Source organism: Aquila chrysaetos, chromosome 3 (genome assembly GCF_900496995.4).
Source record: "Aquila chrysaetos chrysaetos chromosome 3, bAquChr1.4, whole genome shotgun sequence".
NCBI classification, from domain to species: Eukaryota; Metazoa; Chordata; class Aves; order Accipitriformes; family Accipitridae; genus Aquila; species Aquila chrysaetos.
Genome location: NC_044006.1, coordinates 20,495,958 through 20,516,297, shown reverse-complemented (window position 1 = coordinate 20,516,297; position 20,340 = coordinate 20,495,958). Strand labels below are relative to the sequence as shown.

The 20,340-nt window shown below is 41.1% G+C and overlaps 1 protein-coding gene and 1 long non-coding RNA gene across 9 annotated transcripts; one reads left to right on the top strand and one right to left on the bottom strand.

Annotated features, from left to right (window-relative positions):
• Nucleotides 1-238: 238 nt before the first annotated feature.
• Nucleotides 239-17,210, bottom strand: LOC115339933. Its single transcript, XR_003922871.1, has 3 exons — nt 16,051-17,210; nt 5,047-5,056; nt 239-248 (listed from the first exon to the last, which is right to left on the bottom strand). It is a non-coding gene; the product is annotated as an uncharacterized LOC115339933 (long non-coding RNA).
• Nucleotides 3,517-20,336, top strand: MLH1 (mutL homolog 1). 8 transcript variants are annotated; one of them, XR_005931985.1, is made up of 19 exons: nt 3,517-3,901; nt 4,374-4,464; nt 4,591-4,689; nt 5,787-5,860; nt 6,195-6,267; nt 7,364-7,455; nt 8,745-8,787; nt 9,425-9,513; nt 10,510-10,622; nt 11,214-11,307; nt 11,825-11,978; nt 12,701-13,056; nt 13,836-13,984; nt 15,683-15,791; nt 16,597-16,660; nt 17,204-17,368; nt 18,177-18,285; nt 19,254-19,367; nt 19,930-20,167. XR_005931985.1 is itself a non-coding variant. In XM_030010570.2 (19 exons), the coding sequence occupies exons 1-19, from the start codon at nt 3,795-3,797 to the stop codon at nt 20,095-20,097; spliced, it is 2,247 nt and encodes a 748-aa protein (XP_029866430.1). In that variant the 5' UTR covers nt 3,519-3,794; the 3' UTR covers nt 20,098-20,336. The 8 variants fall into 8 exon arrangements, 6 of the variants coding, with proteins under 6 accessions (XP_040978019.1, XP_029866430.1, XP_040978018.1 ...); XR_003922870.2 differs by having other exon boundaries at nt 18,174-18,285; XM_030010570.2 differs by having other exon boundaries at nt 3,519-3,901; nt 18,193-18,285; nt 19,930-20,336.
• The last annotated feature ends 4 nt before the right edge of the window (nt 20,337-20,340 follow it).

Below are 20,340 nucleotides of genomic sequence, written 5' to 3'. Positions count from 1 at the left end.
TTTGCATTTTTAAAAAAGCAAAATAGATTTTATAATAAAAATCAGCTAATTCAAAGTCCATATTGTTTACTGGCACCTGGGCCACCTCTTCTCAGCAGTGAGAAAGATTTTGGTAAGATTGCAGTTCTTCCACTGTATTTTTTTTTCTTTTTAATTAAATGGTTATCTGTGTCTCCAGGGGAAAAACTCACTACATTCCTCTAGTGACTGTGAGGTTGTTTCAGTTTCGTGTGTTTCTAAGAAACTTTCTTGCCTTCTGAAATTTCTTAGCATTGATTGCTAAATATATCAGCTTTCCTCTTTGGGATCTTAAAAAGCATTGAGATTCCAACAGGCTTTCACCACTTCTGTTGCCCTGACACCACTTCTGAGCCCTGGCATCAAAATACACTGGTTATATCTTCCTAAACTATTCAAAATGAAATCTAGATCATTTGTTTTTGATTTGCTTTAACAAAAAAAAATCCTATGTTCTTTATTTTCTTAGTGAAAAAACAAATATCTAAAAATCAAAGAAGTATTTTACCATGACACATATGTCTCTACCCTCTGGTGAATTATTTTTAGTGATTAAGTTCTTACTGATGTTTCCCTTCTTTAACGGATTGTCACACAAAGCAACAGTTTAAACTTGAATGTGTCGGAGCAAAGCTTGTAGGGTATGAACAGGCAGGGCTGACCTCCAGTTGGAGCAGTTTTGATGCAAATATGAAAAAGTCTTTTGATGGCTACTTGCAGCCAAACAGAGAAATAGACTTATTCACACCAGCTTCAACATGGAAACTGGGAGTTTGGCACAGACCGCACAAGATTTTAAAGCTTCATGCAAGCAACATCCAGTAAAATGAACTGCATCTGTACGATACAAACTCTAACACAGGTATAACTAATAAAAGGTGGAAATTTTCCTCCTGGCTGGTCTAGGGCAGATACTGACAGCACAAATAGCTGTCAGCAACAACAGGGACGACTTTGGGTAAACGTGTTCTGTCCTAGATTGCGTGCCGAGCTCCAGCAGATGCCTTCTGCTTTCCCGCTCCTGTTACCAGCTGCTCTGGTTAATGCTGGCGGCAGACTGCCCGAGGCCACCGAAAACAGATTCCTCCCCTGGGTTCAGGTCCTGAGGGAGAGCCAGATTCATCTGCTCTGAAGCTCAGTGCTCCCCATGCTCCTGATGCTCCCCAGGTCCCTGCACAGTCCAGGTGGGTGCAGAGTTGTTCGCCCTCTCTTTGTGCCTATTAACCCTTTGCCACCTGCCCCTCTCCTGCTAACAGGGGGGCTTCTACCAAGGTCCCGAACCTCTTCCTGCGAGTCAAAGCAGAAGTGTACCATGGCCTGGGTAGTTGTCACTGCAACCAGAAGGTTCGGGATGCCGGGGCCAGGAAGGTGACAGGGCAGGACTGCTGGCCTCCGCCCAGGTAGTTTGCCAAGGACAACAAGTGGGGAACCCGAAGTTGGCCTCAAAAGTGGCTTTTCTGGAGATCTTTCATGCCTGGGGGCACTGCAGGCACCTGTCAATCAGGATAGACAGAGTGACACTTTATAGCAACCACCCTGGACAGCGCTGAGGACAAAAATGTCCTCACAAGGCAAAGCACCTTATAGCGAGGTGCCGCCAATTCACATTTCACGCACTTAATCCTTAACACTCACAAAAAAATGGTTTTGCTTTATGCTTCACATGTTCCCTGCAGGGCCCGTATCTTCTTCATGTCCTTGGCTAGGGCACGGCTGTGGGCATGGCCATGAGCCTCTTGTTTAAACTGACACCTGTGAAGGCGTACTTCTCAGGTGTTTTTTTTTTTTTTCCTTCTGCAAAGTGAAAACTGCTTTATTGATTGCTGTCAACATTTTGCAATTAATGCATGATCCCAAACACAAAAACAGGTGTTGATGAAGAAGGTGAGAAGTTGCTGAAGTTCTATTGCACTAGATGAAGAGATGCCAACAGCAGAGCATCTGCAACCGGAATGATGTCCACTTCTTGGCATTGCAGCTACCAGCAACTCATAAATGACATGACTATACCGCGGTGTTTTACACAGCGACGTGCCAGCTACACCACCCTGACACGGTGCTGCGGTGACACTGCCCTCCTGGAGAAGCTCTTGCTTCGCTGAAGCTCCGTTTGCAGCCTGCCCGAGAGAAGCAGTGCTTACTGCGCTTAGGGAAATGCAGTGAAGAGCTGGTTTGCACCAGAAGATGCTGCTCTGTTACGATCCCAGCGCCATCTCTTACTGGAGATGGCACTATAAAGAAAAAGACAATAGTACAGGTAATTTTACGTTGCTTTTGATACTGGGAACCTCAAGTTGTGCAGCCCTCCGGTGCATGTGCAGCGCACCATGCAGACCCTGTCTGCAGAAAGGGTTACCTCATTTTGGTCATTCCAGCTATTGTAGGATTTTCTTGCATGAAAACAACTCCGTTCATCACTTCTGCTGTCAAACGGAAAGGATGTTCACATGAGAATGTCTTGCTGCATTTCTAGATAAGGGCAAGGCCATGCAGGTGCTGTAACGGCTGGTGTGGAGGGGGAGCTGCCCGCAGGCTCCTCCGTTACCATGAGCTGAGGTCGTCCCGCAGACAAGGGATATGTGCAGCACAACACGGGCCCGAAGGCCACACGGTGTGTGCAGCAGTTTGATTCTTACGTGCCCGCTAACTCCTTCGCATGCAACCATCTCCCGGCCAGGATCGCTGCCGTGAGCCAACGGGTTTCATCGCACGGTGGCTACGGCCCCTTCCTCCGCTGCCACCAAGGGATGAGGCTTCCCGCCTCTGCCTGTACACCCGCCACGAGACCCCGCGCAACCGACGGGCCTGTACGCGCTGGTGGGGGAAGCGAGAGCTCCGCAGGACCAGCGTCCCCACAGCGCGAAAGATCCCATAGTGCGGGGCTTGCTGCCAGCTTTTAGCCGTGCTGTGGGTAACGGTCCGCTTTGTGGTCTTGAGCAATTCCGGAGCTTGCGCGTACTGTGACAGCACGGACGTGCGTCGCGATGCACGCGGTGACCGGGGATATCAGGGAAAGCTTGTTGTGATCAGAGACATATCGTGGACACATGGGGCAGTCTGCGCTGCTGCCGCAGACGCGCTGCACAGCCTCAACTGCCACCGTAACCACATGCCGCGGCACATACTGCCGTCACAGACATAAGTCATGGGGGTGTACGGTGACACAGACGCGTAGGGAAATGCGTCCTGCGGGCGCAGGCTTGTAGCGTAACCTCCGCTGCGACCGCACCGCGGCTGCAACGCGCGCCCCGCTCACAGCCACCCTTCGCACGGCACGCTGCCGTCACGCACCGCAACGCCTACGTCGCAGATGCACGACGTCACGCGCGCCGCAACCCCGCGCGCCGCGCAACCTCCTTGCCGCCAGGTGGCGCGCTCCTCCCTGTCGCCGCCTCGCGTCATCGCTCCGCCCCCGCGCCGCTCAGCCAATCGCAGTGGGGTCCCGTCGTCTCCCTCCCCGGCCCCACCCGCCCCCCGCCAGCAACCGCCTTCCGGTTCGCCGCCTGTGTTTATTTTTGCCGCGGGAAGGAAGGAAGGAAGCGTGATGGGCACTTGCCTCGCCCAATCGGAGAGCCGCTCGCTCGAGGAGGCGGGCAAGCGGCGGTTTGGCGCCAGCGGCGGCCGTGGGGCTCTGCGGCCTTTCCTCACGCTCTCCCCCCGCGCCGGTCCCTGCCCCTCTCTTCCCTCATCCGCCTCGTCAGCATCTCGTACCGGTCTCCCGGGTCTCCCCTTTCCCGCCCGGCAGCTGCCCGAGGCGGGCTCCTGTCACGACAGCCATGGCCGGCGTGATCCGGCGGCTGGATGAAGCTGTGGTGAACCGCATCGCGGCCGGCGAGGTCATACAGAGACCGGCGAACGCCATCAAGGAGATGATAGAAAACTGGTAACGCGGGGGGGGAGACACGGAGTGGGGAGGGCTGCGGCGTGTAAGGAGGGGTAAACCTCGTTTTGGGTGCTGAGGGGAGGCAATGCCTGTGTGCTCTCCTATGGAACGCGCGGGAGGATTCAAACTCTCTAAATTTGCGTCTGGGTTCGTTTTGTTGTCGCGTGGTAGGCTTAGGAATCGTTTGCTTTCAGTGTCAGGTCAGTAATTCGGTGGTTCGTCTTGAAGGTAAAGCCTGGCTGGGCTCAAAATCGCTGCCCTTCGGCCAGTAAGCGCAGGGAGCTGTATGGGCTGTGTGGAAGCAAGCCCCAGGGTCTGCAGTAAAGATCTATTTGAAACAGACTGAATTCCAGTGTGAGTGACAAGTAGAAACAAGTTCTCACTCGTGTGAGAAAAAACTACGTTTTCAAGTCACGTAGTGCTTTATTCTCTAGAACTGCTGTTCCCTAGAATGCTTTCTTTGTTTCTGCAGTTTGGATGCTAAATCTACAAGTATCCAGGTTGTAGTTAAAGAAGGTGGTCTGAAGCTCATCCAGGTCCAAGACAATGGCTGTGGTATCAGAGTGAGTAAACAAAGTCGACAGCTGTGTGCTGATGTCTAATACTACCTTTTAAAATTTAATTCAATTTCTAAATGTTTCTGATCTTGAAAAAACTTGGAAAGTGACTATTACTTGTCTCTTACATAGAAAGAAGATCTGGACATTGTATGTGAGAGATTTACTACCAGTAAACTGCAAAAATTTGAAGATTTGGCTACCATTTCTACATATGGTTTTAGGGGCGAGGTAAGCTCTTCATCAAGGTTTTGAAACTGTTCATTGCTCATTGTTACCCTATTGTAGTGGGGCTTACATACTGTCTCATTCCCAGTACTCTTTACAGAAGCTTCCATTTTCTGAGTCTGCCACGTGAATATAGTTCAAAATACATTTCTATGTCTTTCAAGATTAGATGGATGCCTAGGGAGAGGTATATGTTCTTTTTGCATTCTAGAGTAAGTTGGGGGTTTTTTTTAAGTCTTCTCAAATGCTGCTTCAGGAACCTACAGGTAAAAGACAATGAAAGACTCGAGTGGAAGGTGAATCTTTGTTGTCAGACGTTCATCTAAATACAATACTTAAAGCTAAATGTTTGAAATGTACATTTGTCTTCCTTTGCTTTTGATCTTAGTTGAAGTTAGTATCTCTGACCCCTCAGATACACTAGTTCTCCATATTCTCATAGGCTGTACCTAGACTTGTCTGAAAGAACAGTCCAGGATGAGTTCTGCTTTCCTCTCCAGATGGACAACAAGCGACAGAAGTATGTTGCCTGTGCTCAGATACATAGATCCTTGCGTGCTCCAGAGGGCGGACTGCTTAAGTCCTCTCCTCACACACTTTCAACAGAATCGGTGCTCCACAGCCAGTGGAGTCTGGTCCTGAGGCTGGTTTCAGCAGGCTGTATAGACATGTCCATTGAGTTTTCCAGGAAAACCATTGTAATGTAACTTTGTATTATTACCTACAGTCAGGAGGAGGACTATATGGGTAGGGATGAGGAAGTAAGGGCTAAAACCTTCCAGCTGTTTCTTGTTAACATGAAAGAAGGAAAAGGGCACAACTGTAATAACTTTGCAAATTTCTTTTAGTTATGTTACACAGTTAGCTGCTTGTAATGTCAGAGAGAATGAAATGTTAGAAAAGCCTAAAGAAGGTCCTGGATAAAAGTCAGCATTATAGGGACTAAAATTTGTTAAAGCTTTACTGACCTGCAAGGTTTTTTATGAATGACTTTCAAGTGGTATAATAAAATTTAGTGATGCTGTTTAAAGTGTGGATGCTCCTTCAGCAGTCAGTGGTCTCCAGAGCAAGGTTTACAAAGATGCTTTCTCTTTCTCTAGGCATTGGCTAGCATCAGTCATGTTGCCCATGTTACTGTAACAACTAAAACAGCTGATGCAAAGTGTGCATACAGGTATGCTACCTATTATCCAAGTGACTTCTGCTGCATGTAATAATGAACAGAGGTATTTAATTCTCTTTTCAGTGCTCTTATTAAAGAGGAGTGTGGGATATTTGTTTCTAGGGTAGTTACAAAAAAGACCTAGAATGTCAGAAAACATAGTTCAAGTGTGGTTTTTTTTTTTTTTTTTTTTTTTTTTTTTTTTTTAATTCCAAATTGTAAAGGTAAGCTTTTAGCTAAACCATGTATTTTGGCTGCTGAAGTCGAATTCCTTTTAAGATTATCTTTTTTCCCTATTTTCAATGTAGGGTAAACTCTTGTCATCTTATTTTTATTTTCTGCCTAGAGCTACTTACAGTGATGGAAAAATTAAAGCCCCTCCAAAACCCTGTGCTGGAAACCAAGGAACTCAGATCACGGTAGGCTTTTTGTTCCTGTTCTGTCTTGTCCCTATTCTGTTCCCTGGTCGTTATGCTTCTACCACTTATTGTTACGTGTTAAATTGTAAGGTACGTGACATATCACCTCGTAGGATATTTTCTAAATTATGTTGTTCTGTGGTTTTGTTGTTTTTTTTGTTTTGTTTTCTTCCCCAGAGACAGCAAGGTAAACTTCATAAGAGCCTTTTTGTTTTTTCCTTCCTTCTGAGGATAGCATAGTTATATACTATCAAAAATATTTTATAATCCTTCTGGACTGCTGAAAGCCTGAACAGACAGTTAGGACTACAAGAAGGTCAGAATATGGAGGACTGGTCTATATTGCGTGAGCCAGAGTGGGAAGATGAAGGCTGGCACAGGAAACTGCAGAACCGCTGTTTGTCTTTCAGTCATCTTTCTTACATCTACCAAGCTTTGAATGTGGGTTGGGATTAGGATTGGCATTAGGCTTATGAAGAATAAGGAGCTCAGGATGGGAAGGAGTGTGCGTGTTGCACAGTGTAGGGTGGAAAGTGGAAGCCTGGCCCGGGAGTCTGCAGGTGTGGGTTTGTCTTGCAGTGGGAACATACACCCAGCTAGCTTCACACGTCAATGTGGAGGATAACGTGTCTTAAAAAAGAAGCTGAACTTTAAACTTCTACCTTTCTCACTATAGCAGAAAAATAATTTGCATATTGTTTAAATAAATAGTGAGAACGAACAATTTAAGCTGCTGTTTTAACTACATTAATAGCTTTGATTGCAGCAACTGTTTTAACATTTACTTGCATTTCATTGAAACGGTGTAATCAGGGAATCCATTGTCATCTGCAATGGAAAGCGCATAACTTCCACTGAAAAGTGAGTTGTAGAGTTGTTATTGGTAAAAATACTGATATACCAAAATACTTGAAAACATATGTTTTTCCGGAGTTGCATTTTGTTAGGTGAACCTAAGCAGGAAAGGAATAAATTGAATGTTGATCCTTCATATGCTAAAATGTTTTCAGAAAATTTTGTAGTATCAAGTTAGATGAATTATATAGTGAGAGAAGATTTTTAAAATTACTTTTAATTGTGATCTTTTTCTCTGTAGGTTGAAGATCTTTTTTACAACGTAACTACAAGGAGGAAAGCTTTAAAAAATCCAAATGAAGAATATGCAAAAATACTAGAAGTTGTTAGCAGGTAAACTGAAATAGGAGGCTCCATTTTTTTGTGCTGCCTTCGAGAGTACCGGGGTTTTTCAGAGGGACTGGTGTATGTGTGTGGTGTCATTTTTGTTGATTTTGAGGGGTTTTAACTGTTTGTTAGTATACAGTGTCAGGTAACAGTCCCATTTGATACAGAAAATCCAGCAGAGAAACAGTGTATTTGGTCTATGACTATTATTAGTAAGAATTCCAGCAAACAAACAGTGATATACTTGAATGAGTGAACTCTCAATGAACTTGGGCTGAATAGAATCCAAGTAAAAACTGTGCAAGAGCATTGAGATTGGCTGAATATGAAGAAAAAATAATACCACTTTAGTTAACAGATGTTCCTTTCTGTGGCCCTTTGTTGCATCTTTGGCCATGTGCAGAGCCTTTGCAAGCAGGATCTACACAGTTTAACCAAAATAATTGCTTTACACTTCAAGTAAACACAAAAGCTAGCAAGGCGTAGCAAGACTGTATGCTAAGCATTAGCCTGCTCCCCGAATGAGCTACTTCAGAGTCTTTACACTGACAAGGCAGGCTTTAGCCAGGAGGTGAAGGGTCAGGTCCCACTGCTCCGTGGAGCAGGCTGGTCTGACATCTTGCTGAGTTACAGGCTTCCAACTCATTGGTTTTTTTGTTTGTTTGTTTGTTTTTCCCATTAGGATTTTACATCTTGTTCATTTTGGGTTTTTTTTCCCCTCTTGAATTTTTGAGTTACTAACTGTCCCGGTCACAACAGTCTAACCTCTGTCTGCAGTTTTACGTTTCTCATCTTGCAAGGTTCCACAGTGCATTCTTTCTCAGAACTTAGCAACTTCCCTAGAAGTTTGAGCCAGGGTTACACGGCTGTTGTGTATCAGAACTTGGCCCTGGGGTCACAGACAGCTGAACCATCTGGGTAGGGTAGGTTAGAAGGGCGAGCCAGCCATTTTTCAGATCCTTCTCTGTACTCGATTCTGTTACACTGAGGAGGTTTTGCTGCTGTTCTAGTTAAACCTACGCAATGAAACTGAGCAAACTAGGTCTATAGAAGTTGATCAGGTTTTTTTGAGAAATATGCCAAGCTGATCCTTGAATTTCATATGGTTACAGGTGAGTTATAAATAGAAAACATTTGTATTTATAGCTGTTTAGTCTACAGAAGCTCAATTTGGCTCAAATCACATTACTGTGTAACAGTAAATTGTTTGTCCCTGTTAGTAGCTGCTTTTCAGCACTCAGGAGAGTAACTTTTTTCTTTCACATACCGCAGTCTTATGTTTACCTATTTTTCAGGTATGCCATCCATAACTCGGGCATCAGCTTTTCAGTTAAAAAGGTATGTAAATAAAGTCTTTATAACTTCTCCATGTGTCTGTATCTCTGTGTGTGTGTGTGTGTATATATATATATAGTGTATATCTGAAAATGCCAGAAAATTTGCAGTGCATCTTTTGCAATGGGAATAGTGTATAGAGCCTTCCCTTGTACTGAAATATTGAAGTGTAGTTGATGCAGTCTGGATAGAAAACACATTAGTTAAAGTAAACAAGACAAAAATATATTTGTCAGGAGTTTTCTATGTGGTCAATGTTTTATTTTGTTTTAGCTTCATGAGCTGTTTCAGTTTCTCTTGAGAGTCTGGTTACCAATTACTGTATGAAAGAGGATGGGTTAGAGTACCTTCATTCTGTGGCATTCTTGATAATTATTTACAGAACTACTTATGTTCCTCACTTTCCAAGATGGAGCTCCTAGCCTGAATGGGTCTGATGTGATCTAGCAAATATTGTAATCCCGTGCCATTTACCACCTATTGTTTTTCTGAACACAAATAAGTAAATAATAATACAAAACATTATAATGATGTTATGTCCCATGCCTTTGTGTTAGAAATGTTATTGTTAAGTTTAACCTATTTCTAAAACTTCAGCCAGAACTGTGAATTGACTGATACTCGTTTATGCTCTTTTTAGCAAGGTGATACCGTGTCAGATGTTAGAACCTTATCAAACGCCTCAACAGTGGACAACATTAGGTCCATCTTTGGAAATGCTGTTAGCAGGTATGTTGATGTCAAGTTTCCTTCTGACATGAAGTTTTCTAGTAAATCTTCCTCCCCTTTTTCTTTTAAAGAACATGGGCTGTGCTAACTTTTCCTGCTTCCTTCAAGGCAAATTACAGAGAAGAGGGAGCGTTGCAGTAATAGAGCTCTCCCTTGTCTTGCAGAATGTGTGACTGTTTTTTTAGTATGTCAAAGGAAAGAGGGAGGTTGCAAAGCTGTTCCTTTAATGCACTAAAGGGGACCCATCTGGTTGTAGCTTTGTGTGCTCATTTAAACAGAGCAAGTTGTACCTGTGTTCTCTACAAGTTCCTAGCCTCTTCCTACACCGTGAAAATCTTACCACTTCTTACTGCAGTCTGCTATGTGATAAATTTTGAAGTCTCCTCAAATTTGTTTTTCTGAAATCTTACAGTTCCATATTTTGACAAAAGCTACATTAGCTGAGGCTGAGTAAACCAGGCAGAAGAGTTGAGAACAAATAAAACTAAGCATCTTTTGAAAATTTATCTGCCACTTTAGGAAAAATTCTCTCTTTATAAGACGTTCAGCTATAAAGAATTCATTGAATGGACTTGTGGAATGGTTTTGTTCTATGAATACTTGGGTGTCAATTTGATTTGGTTACTAAAATCACACTTCACGTATAAGGAATATAACTTTTAATACATATAAACACCTTTATGAAACACAGAAAATAGAGAGGCTGTTTAGTGATAAGGCTTGCAGTTGTTATAATATTATGGATACTGTGATACATTAAGGTATTAAAAAGATATGGTGAATAATTTTACAGATGCCAATCATACTGTATTACTATTTTACTTAGAAGAAACAATGCAGTTCAGGTTAAATAATTTTTGTGACTCAGCAATAGATGTTTGGACTCTAATAATTCTAATTAACTGTGATATAAATAGAATGTAGAACTTGTACTGTTTGAAATTTGCATCAACAGAAAAATTCATTTTTTATATGTGCTTCTGTCAAACTCAACAGGGAACTGATAGAAGTGGCTTGTGAAGATGCAAGTCTGGCCTTTAAAATGAAAGGCTACATCACAAATGCAAACTACTCTGTGAAGAAATGTACATTTTTACTCTTCATAAACCGTAAGTTTAAATAAAATTAAAAAAAAAGCAGCATGTTGTACAGTCATATGTTGCTTACATAATGCTCAGAAGAACAAAACTTTTTGAAGAACTGAAAAATGTATGAGCGTTCTTAAAAACATTGAAGAATAAGCATTACAGTTAATTGTAGATCTTAAGGTGTTTTTCTATTTGTAATGTGCATCATGCTTTGCACTCTGAATAGTGAAAAGCAGCTAAAATGGGGCCTAAAGAAGCTTGTGGAGTATCAAGGTTATGATTGTGTCCTGCTGACTTACACAGAATGGTCTCTCCATGCTCTAGCAACATTGGCACGGGGTGCAACAAACCTTGACTGTATGAAATAATGAAAAGGTAGTCTGGTTATTTCAGTATTTGTGGGAAAAAATACTTCTAAATATAAAACATACTAAGAAGATACTGCCTATTCCTGGGTTTATATGAAGAATAAATAGGTCTCGGGAAGAACGGATATAACAGATGACCTTTGAAGATAGAAGTGTGAAGAAGTTGGTCTGAAGGAGTAGTTGGGCACTGTGCAGTGTATTTCAGTGGGGCTCTTTGAAAATAGCATTTTGTTCTGTGTTTCAGATCGATTGGTAGAATCAGCTGCTTTGCGGAAAGCCATAGAAACTGTGTATGCTGCTTATTTGCCAAAAAGTACGCATCCATTCCTATACTTAAGGTAAAGTAATAGGAAGAAGTCGCCTTTTAATACCATCTGGTGGGATATAGCTAGGGTGAGTAGGTTCAGAAGGACATTTGTGTTCCTGATAGTAGTGGTAGGCATTGCCAGACAGGAGATAAGATTTCTTTAATATGATTTAATTATGACAGGCCTTATTTTCAGAAGTAGTGAGTGTCTGCAGTTTCAGCTTAAGTCCTTTCATATTAACACGTGAGACGCTGCAAGTAAAAGATACTTCTAAAACCTGTTTTTTGTAGTAGTGCCATGGGGAGATTGGTTTAAGCTTGCCTATGTAAGCTGATTTTGGTGAGTTTGGAATATAGGGTTCTTCAGATTATTTTAATATATGAAACAAATCTGAGTGTAGTGTAACTTTAGCAGGTTTCAGGACCATTTTGACTTCTTCGCATGGAGTAATGGCCCCAAGCCTGAAAAATTTTGTACTGAACCAGTTTGTGCCCTCTCTGCCATCCGTGGGAAATTTTAGGTTATCTTCTTTTAAAATGTTTTCCAGCCTGGAAATAGACCCCCAGAATGTCGATGTAAATGTGCACCCTACAAAACATGAGGTCCATTTCCTTCATGAAGATAGTATTCTAGAGCGTGTGCAACAACATGTAGAGAGCAAGTTATTGGGGTCTAATTCTTCAAGGCTGTACTTCACTCAGGTGAGAATATGTGTTTGAAGTGACTAAAGCTCTGCACTATTTTAACTACTGTGGAGTGATTGTTAGTCATCAATGTTAATACCGGTAGCTTGAGATTTTTGCTCTATGTTTCAGGGATGAAATTGCTTTAATATACCAATGTTAACAATGTGGCAGCGAACTTACTGGAGGAAAAGTGCATGAAAATATTTAAAATACTTTTCTGTCAAGTATCTGTTCAGTCTTTTTGATTTTACAAGTGTATTAGTCTTGACATGTGGTAAATTGTTTTTATTCTGCCCTGGTTTATGTGAAAGATGTATGACTGAGGAAATTGTTCTATGTATTTGAGAGCACCTTGGATTTAATCTAACCGGAAAAAAAAATCAGGAAGAAGAATTCCTAATATCTCTTTATATAGAGCCTAGTTTAAAATTATAACTACAATCTTTAAAAAAACCAACAATTTTCTGTTTGCTTTTTTACGTTAAAGATTTTCCCTTCGAGATAAGGGAATGCTAACTAATGATTTCATTAATTGCCAAGATGATGACATTTATGCTATGGGTCCAGTAAGTGCAAAGCTGGTGGCCTGTTTAAGCAAGTGACACTGCCTTTGTGGGACTTGAAAGTTACTTGCTGCTGAGCAGTAAGATGCTGTGTGAGAAATGTGGCTGATCTTTGTGGGTTTTTTCTTCTTGTTTTTGAATCTCTACTCTTTACTTCCCCGTATCTGAACGAAGACATTGCTTCCAGGGGCCGACTGTTCTTCCAGTGAGGTTGTAAAAGCATCAGCAAACTCTTCTGCGGTTACCAAAGGAACCAGTGATAAAGTTTATGCACATCAGATGGTCCGCACTGATTCCCGAGAACAGAAATTGGATGCTTTTCTTCAGCCAGTGAACAACCTCCTAAGTACAGGCCCCAGTGAAGTGATGACAGAGGTTAATGCAGGACCTCCGGAGGGTGCGGTCAGGCCACAGGATGCTGAAATGGAAGATGTCAGTGATCTAGTCGAAATGGCCGATGTGGAGGACACAGTGATGCCTGGGGGGCTGAGTGAGAGTGGACACTTGTCTCCTGAGACAGTGCCTCCTCGGTAAGTCTAATCTTCCCCGAGGTCATGCAAGGCTACCTGTTTATTTCACGGTATGGCCCTGAAACTGAAGATTTTTCTGAGCTCTTTGGACTTCTGCTTTTTCAGAAGGAAAAATTTTCCTAGAATAACTTTCCATGGCATTTTATTGAGAAATCAGACTTCATCTCTGAACTGTAAATAACATAACTTGTGATAAATTTTGTAACTGGAATGGGCTTTCCATGCATACTGAAAGTATAAATAATGATACTAACTTTACTTTAGGGAGATCATACTGGTCTGTCTCTCTTTGGAGGCCCTCCTTTTGTGGGGGGGATAGAAACTACATGACTGAATTTTGCAGACATTACCCTAGTAAAGATAAAAGTGCTGTAATATTTTTATAGCTCCTGCAGGAGCTGTTATAAGACGCCAAAGTCTTCAGAGGTAATCTGATCCCCCTCCCCCAGTATAACAGAAAAATGATCATGAAAAAAATCATTAGAAATAGCAACATTTTTTGATGTGTTCTTTAGAGCCCAATTCGCTTGGTGCTTAAACAACAGATGCCTGATATGATTGGTATTAGAGAGTCATAAATTGTCTTATGAACTACCTTTTCCAAACAGATTATGCCTCGGAAGTAAAAGAAACCAATCTTTCTTTCTGGGAAGCTTTGGGAAACATTCTGCGTTTCCTGGGTTAATGTACAGCATGTGAACTGAGCATCCCATCTATTGGTGTGTTTTGCCTAAGTGATAGGAGAATTGAACGTAATTCCTTTTGTTTTGGTATTGCAGAAAGAGACCACGGGAAGATGCAAACGTAGAAATGGAGAAAGTTGACACCAGAAAGGACATGACTGCTGCCTGCACCCCTAGACGAAGAATTATCAACTTGACCAGTGTATTGACTCTCCAGGAGGAAATCAGTAACCAGGCACATGCAAGTAAGCAAGCCTTTGCTTCTCAAGATTATTGTTATTCCACCAACTAAATATGATTGTTTGAACTGCTGAGGAAAAAGATATTTAGAAGGCGGCCCAGTCAGCTCACTGTGCTGCTAAGCAAGCTTTTAACAAAAATGCTTGTTAAACGTCAAGGGCCAAACTTGGCAGCTGCCATACTGAGCCACACTGGAGGACTGTTTTAAAAACTTCATGTACCTTGTTTGTTGACAGACGTTTTATGCATTCTTAATATTTTGCAAACCTTAACTTGCATCATAACTAATAACACTATAAAATCACAGCTTGAAAAGCTAAGTTATTTTGTAATTTTCAAACAGAAATGGCAGCTACGATATTGTCATTACAAAAATTTTGCTTAGTCACATGATTGTGAAGTAGACTGGGACAGGCTTGATAATCATAGTTTTTGTTTACTGCTTTTGCTTTTCATTTTCATTTGTATCTGTCCCACTTATATGAAATGATGAGACTGGTGAAATATTATTCTGTCTTCTGGTAAGTAATTTTAGAAAAAGGGAAAAGGTTTGCAATTCTTCCTAGAGTTGTTTCCCTTTTAACTCTTTGAGTTCCCTTCAGAGTCATACTGAGTCACATAAGCCATATTATTCAGTTAGTCTAAATGTTGGGAATCTCATGTTCTGGGGGTTTTGATGAATTTATTTTGATTTTTCTGGTAGTAAGAATTGGGGATGCTCCACAGCTAAAATGGCTAGACTAACAGACATCTGTAATAAATAACTTTTTTATAAATTACTAAAAACCTATCTTTAGAAAGCATGTACTCACACCTTACTTGCACTCCAGAAAAAGTTTTGCATTAGGCTGGTAATTCTGAGCCGGTAATTGTACATCTGACTGTCACTGGTTAAATACTGAAATCAGAGTTGCCCCCGAGCCATAAAATGTACAAAAACGTCCCAAAATACATAGCAGAACTTGTGCAGTTGCTTGAGGTTGTGTCTTGTCTTCATGTGTGTAAGAAATACCTACAAGAGACCTCTGCAAGAAAGAAATACTCTCTCAGTACCTTTCCTTTGGAAAAGGTAACAGTGGAGTTTGGGTAGCATAGTGCTTTGTACATGCTGTGACTGCAGTGCCAAGCTCCTGTAACGAAGCTGCTCCCAAGGACTGCAACTAGTGACATTTTTTTGTGGAATGCCTAAAATGAACTCTTATTATGGAATCTGACGACTTTTTTTTTTTTTTTTAAATACTATATAAATGAGAATGCCAGAAAGTTATTTTGGGAGAGAAAAATATGTGGACCCATTCTATCACACTTTCAGAATTCAGTCTGACAATACTAGATTTTGTTGCGAAGTTGTTTTACATCTGCAGTTTTCTTTGAAGTATGTCTGTGCTCCCTTACTAATCTCCTGTGGCTGGAAATGAATTTTGAAAGGCTATTCAAGTCAAACAGAGATTTTTATTTTTCTGTGTTTGTAGTTTAACTGTTATATAACTATTCTCACACTTTAATATATATGTGTATGCACACAGATGATTAATAGGTAGTACAGGCCTATAAGAAGAAGCAGGGGTGTAGCAGTGACTGAACAGTAATCTGAGACTTTAATGCTAAGCAGACCCAAACCACTCAACTAAATAAATTAGGGCAGGGTTGCAAATATGAAATCATATCCTTTTGTTTCTTCCCCACCCCTTCAATTGTTTCAGACCTTCAGGAGATGCTACATGATCACTCGTTTGTTGGCTGTGTCAGTCCTCAGTGGGCTCTGGCCCAATATCAGACAAAACTGTATCTTCTCAATACAACAAAACTCAGGTAAAGAAGCTGCTATACTTGTTGGCAGTTGAAATAAGTACCAGTTACTAAGCTAATTAGAAGAAGGAAGGAAATGACAGGAAAAACAACATCGTTTTCTTGTTGCCTGTCTGAAAAGTTGTGAGGCTAAAGATGAAGCAATCGGTTCAGAAGAGTGGAAAGAAGTCTGGTGTCCTCAGGGGAAGTTGCAGGGAATCAGTGTAATTAAAATGCCAGCTACTGTATTGTGTGCTCACAGGCTGGGGGAAGGGAAAGACACTTGATTGCTTCAGTACACTGTATAAAGGTGAGGAAGCAGAGGCTTCAAAAAAGTCATGTAAAATGTTATATCCAGTTGGGTTAAGAGAAGCTGCAGGACATGATCATAACACAAAGTTTCTATCTTTGCATATGCAGCCTTACAGGGCCAGCTACAGAAATTTTGTAACAAAAAAGAGAATGTACTTAAGATAGACATGTCTGTCCATTTCCAAGCTCCTGTGCGTTTCTTGGAGTGCAGCAAAGGAGTAAAGAGGTTGAAATATAAGGTATCGGGAATAAAGTGATAGCAGCTGCATGTTTGAGTATGTAAAATTTCTACGCCAATGTGGCTGATGATATCAGAAACCAAGAAACAGATCTAATTGTAAACATCTAGATAGTGCATGTGAATCTTTAACTAAACAGTTTAAGTAAGATCTTTGTTAATATGAATGGATATATATGTCTGGTGTTTCCAAGATGACCCTTACTTTCCCCTCTTAATTATGGTAACTTGGTGATACGTGATCCTGTCCATATAACTAGTCTTTGTACTTCAATTTAGCCAAGAACTCTTCTACCAGATACTTATTTATGACTTTGCAAACTTTGGAGTCTTAAGGTTGTCTGTAAGTATAATTTTACATTATATCCTATATAAAAATTTTTAAAAAAAAAATTATTTACAATAAGCCTGTCCTTTCAGACAAATGTATGGTTTTACAGGTTGTTTTTTGTCCACAAGAGCGATGTTTTGTTTCTTTTACAGTAAGAATACAATGTAGAAAACTCTGTTAGTAATTTTGTAGCTACTACTGTAAGTTATCATCCTGGCTGCTTGTTATTAGTGTCATCTTCTAGATATTCACCAAGTTTTGCTGTTGCTCATTACATTGGGACAAATAATCAACTTCAATACACAATCTATCAGAAACATAGTGTTGATTGCTAGCGTTTATCCTGTAAATACCACAGCACTTTGCAGGATTGTGGACTGCACAGAAAATTACATCAGAAAGAAATTAATACTTTTTAGACTGGTTATGATAAGCAGAACTTTGCAGGCCAGAAATGGTATATTACAGTTAGTTTGTATACGTGAAGGAAGGAGCTATAGATTTCCAGTAGAGCATGTTGATCATGAGCAACAGTTTTGCCTTCTCCATTTTTAGGAGCCAGCTCCTTTATATGAGCTTTCAATGCTTGCTTTAGAGGATCCTGAAAGTGGCTGGACAGAAGATGATGGCCCAAAAGAAGGACTTGCAGAGTACATTGTGGAGTTTCTGAAAAAGAAGACTGAAATGTTGAAAGATTATTTTTCGCTTGAAATTGATGAGGTGACTGCTGCTATTAACTTCTGACAGTAAATGAATGGTGGACCAGGCAGTGTTAGCTTTACAGTTGGACTCTATGATCTTAAAGATCTTTTCCAACCTAAATGATTCTATGATTCTACATTTTGGTAACAGATAACTGCAGTAGTTTGCTTGCAGTACTTGCTATCACTAAGAACTTGCTCCAGTAAGATTGAGGTGGCTTACCCCTTTCATTAAAAATGCTCAGGCCTTATGCTGCTTTTAGAAGGGTGCTACACAAAGAAGTTTATATTTAATTAGTTACCAAATAAAATAATTCAGTTATTGCTTCCATAACTAGAATGCAGATCTCTTTTCCAACAAGGTGTGCAGCTTAACCAGCTCTCTAGCCAGGCAGGGCTACAGCATCACCATTGCTCTCAATGTGGTGTGGTTTTGGTTTTGGGGTTTTTTTGTGTGTGTGTGTGGCCTAATACCTCCCTTGCTCTATACAAAACTGAACAGCTTCACCAGGGGTCATATATAACCCAGACATTTCACTCAGATATTCTCTGGGGAGGTGGGATCTGTGTAGTCAGCAGCTAGAGGTAGAGGAGGAGGCTGAATTCAGGTCTTCCTGAGCTAAGTGGCTTAAATCCAGGCCTTGTGAAGTTAAACACCACCACTAACCCTTTTCCTGCAATGTCTGCCTAGCATCAGGCTTTAAAAACTTGTAACTTCAGATACCCCTAAGGCTTACTAAGTTCCATAAGAATCAGTCTTACAATATGTAACAGTTCTGGTGCATTTATTGCAAGAAAGAACTTTTTTTTTTTTTTCACTGAAGCAGCAGCATTGCCTTGCAGGAAGGAAACCTTATTGGGTTACCACTTCTGATAGACAACTATGTTCCGCCGCTGGAAGGACTGCCTATGTTTATCCTTCGCTTGGCCACAGAGGTATATTCTCTTAATGATTTTATTCATTAACAAATGACTTTTTCTATTTAGGAGATAAGGAAGTGAATCAAATTAATTTATCAGAATCTGGAAAGGAAAAGTTGGAGTTGGTTGATGTACTGTTAGCTCCTGACACTGGCTATGGTTACTGATAAGCTGTGCTTTGCCTCTGCATTCATAACCACTGATTGATGAGTGAGGATATATTTTGATTTGAAAGCCTGCACTTCTACTCTTTTTTTTTTTTCTTGTTCTGTACCTTTCCCTTATCAGCACAAAAATGGCTGAGACATTATGTCGTGGTTTAACCCCAGCCAGCAACTAAGCACCATGCAGCCACTCACTCAGCCCGCCCCCCACCCAGTGGGATGGGGGAGAAAATCGGGAAAAAGAAGCAAAACCCACGGGTTGAGATAAGAATGGTTTAATAGAACAGAAAAGAAGAAACTAATAATGATAATGATAACACTAATAAAATGACAAAAGCAATAATGAAAGGATCGGAATGTACAAATGATGCGCAGTGCAATTGCTCACCACCCGCCGACCGGCACCCAGCTAGTCCCCGAGCGGCGATTCCCCGCCCCCACTTCCCAGTTCCTATACTAGATGGGATGTCACATGGTATGGAATACCCCGCTGGCCAGTTTGGGTCAGCTGCCCTGGCTGTGTCCTGTGCCAACTTCTTGTGCCCCTCCAGCTTTCTCGCTGGCTGGGCATGGGAAGCTGAAAGATCCTTGACATTAGTCTAAACACTACTTAGCAACAACTGAAAACATCAGTGTTATCAACATTCTTCACATACTGAACTCAAACCATAGCACCGTACCAGCTACTAGGAAGACAGTTAACTCTATCCCAGCTGAAACTAGGACACATTATTAGGACTTTTTCATATTAAGAATCTCTAGATAAAGTCTCTGACTGCTACCCAGATTTGATTAAGTGACTTCTTTTTCTTGTAACAGGTAAACTGGGATGAAGAAAAGGAGTGTTTTGAAAGCCTAAGTAAAGAATTAGCTATGTTCTACTCCATTAGAAAGCAATACATAATAGATGAAGCCAATGTGACAAACTCTCAGGTACAAGAATATGTAACTAGTCATATGAACAAACAGCTGTAACACCACCTAGAAAACAACTTCTTTTTCAGCTATAGACTTCTAGTCCCAACTCTACTTCCAGTGAAGCGAACCAAGTAGCAGCACAGCAAGATTCTGAAATAATGTGGCTTAAATTTTCTGAAGGATTATATGTATTAAGAGAACCTTTTAACTTTGGGTATCGCAGTGTACTTAATATTACAACAGTCCTTGGCCTCTGGGTTTGGGATGTATTTTTTAACCTGCTGAGCTATGATAAATTTCTATAGAAGAATAAGTAATCAAGTTAAAAACATAGTCTGCTTGTGTTTAAGTATCTGCTTAGTCATTCAGTTAAGCTAGCCCATTCTGCAAGTGACTTTCCAGAGCTTAAAATTAACTTGACTGTATAGAATGAACTACTACTTCAATACTAGCATAATTTTACAATTGCTGTAGTTTTACATAATGAAGTTTCTTAAGGAGTGCTCTCCTCTGGTAAAAGAGAATTTCAGTTTAATTGTTTGTGCCTTCCCCCCCACCCCGCCCCTCTGTATTTCAGAATGAAGATTCTGACTGTGGTTCAACAACGTGGAAATGGACTGTGGAACATGTAGTTTACAAAGCTTTTAGGACTCATCTTTTACCTCCCAAACACTTCACAGAAGATGGCAACATTTTGCAGCTTGCTAACCTGCCTGACCTGTATAAAGTTTTTGAGAGATGTTGAGCAAGTATTGATGATAGACTGGTGCATATCTAAAAAACATTCACCCTACATTGTTTTACTTAGTAGAGGATAAACCTGGAATCTTGATGGAAGAAAGAAAAAGAGGGGATTTAATATCATACTAACATGACAGCAAATTGTCTGTTTTCCTTCTGTTGCTCAAAGAATAAAAAGAATCATTTTGACTATGTCTAAACCCAGCTGAAGTTCCAAAAATAAAATTTCCACTTATGCTTTGAGTTT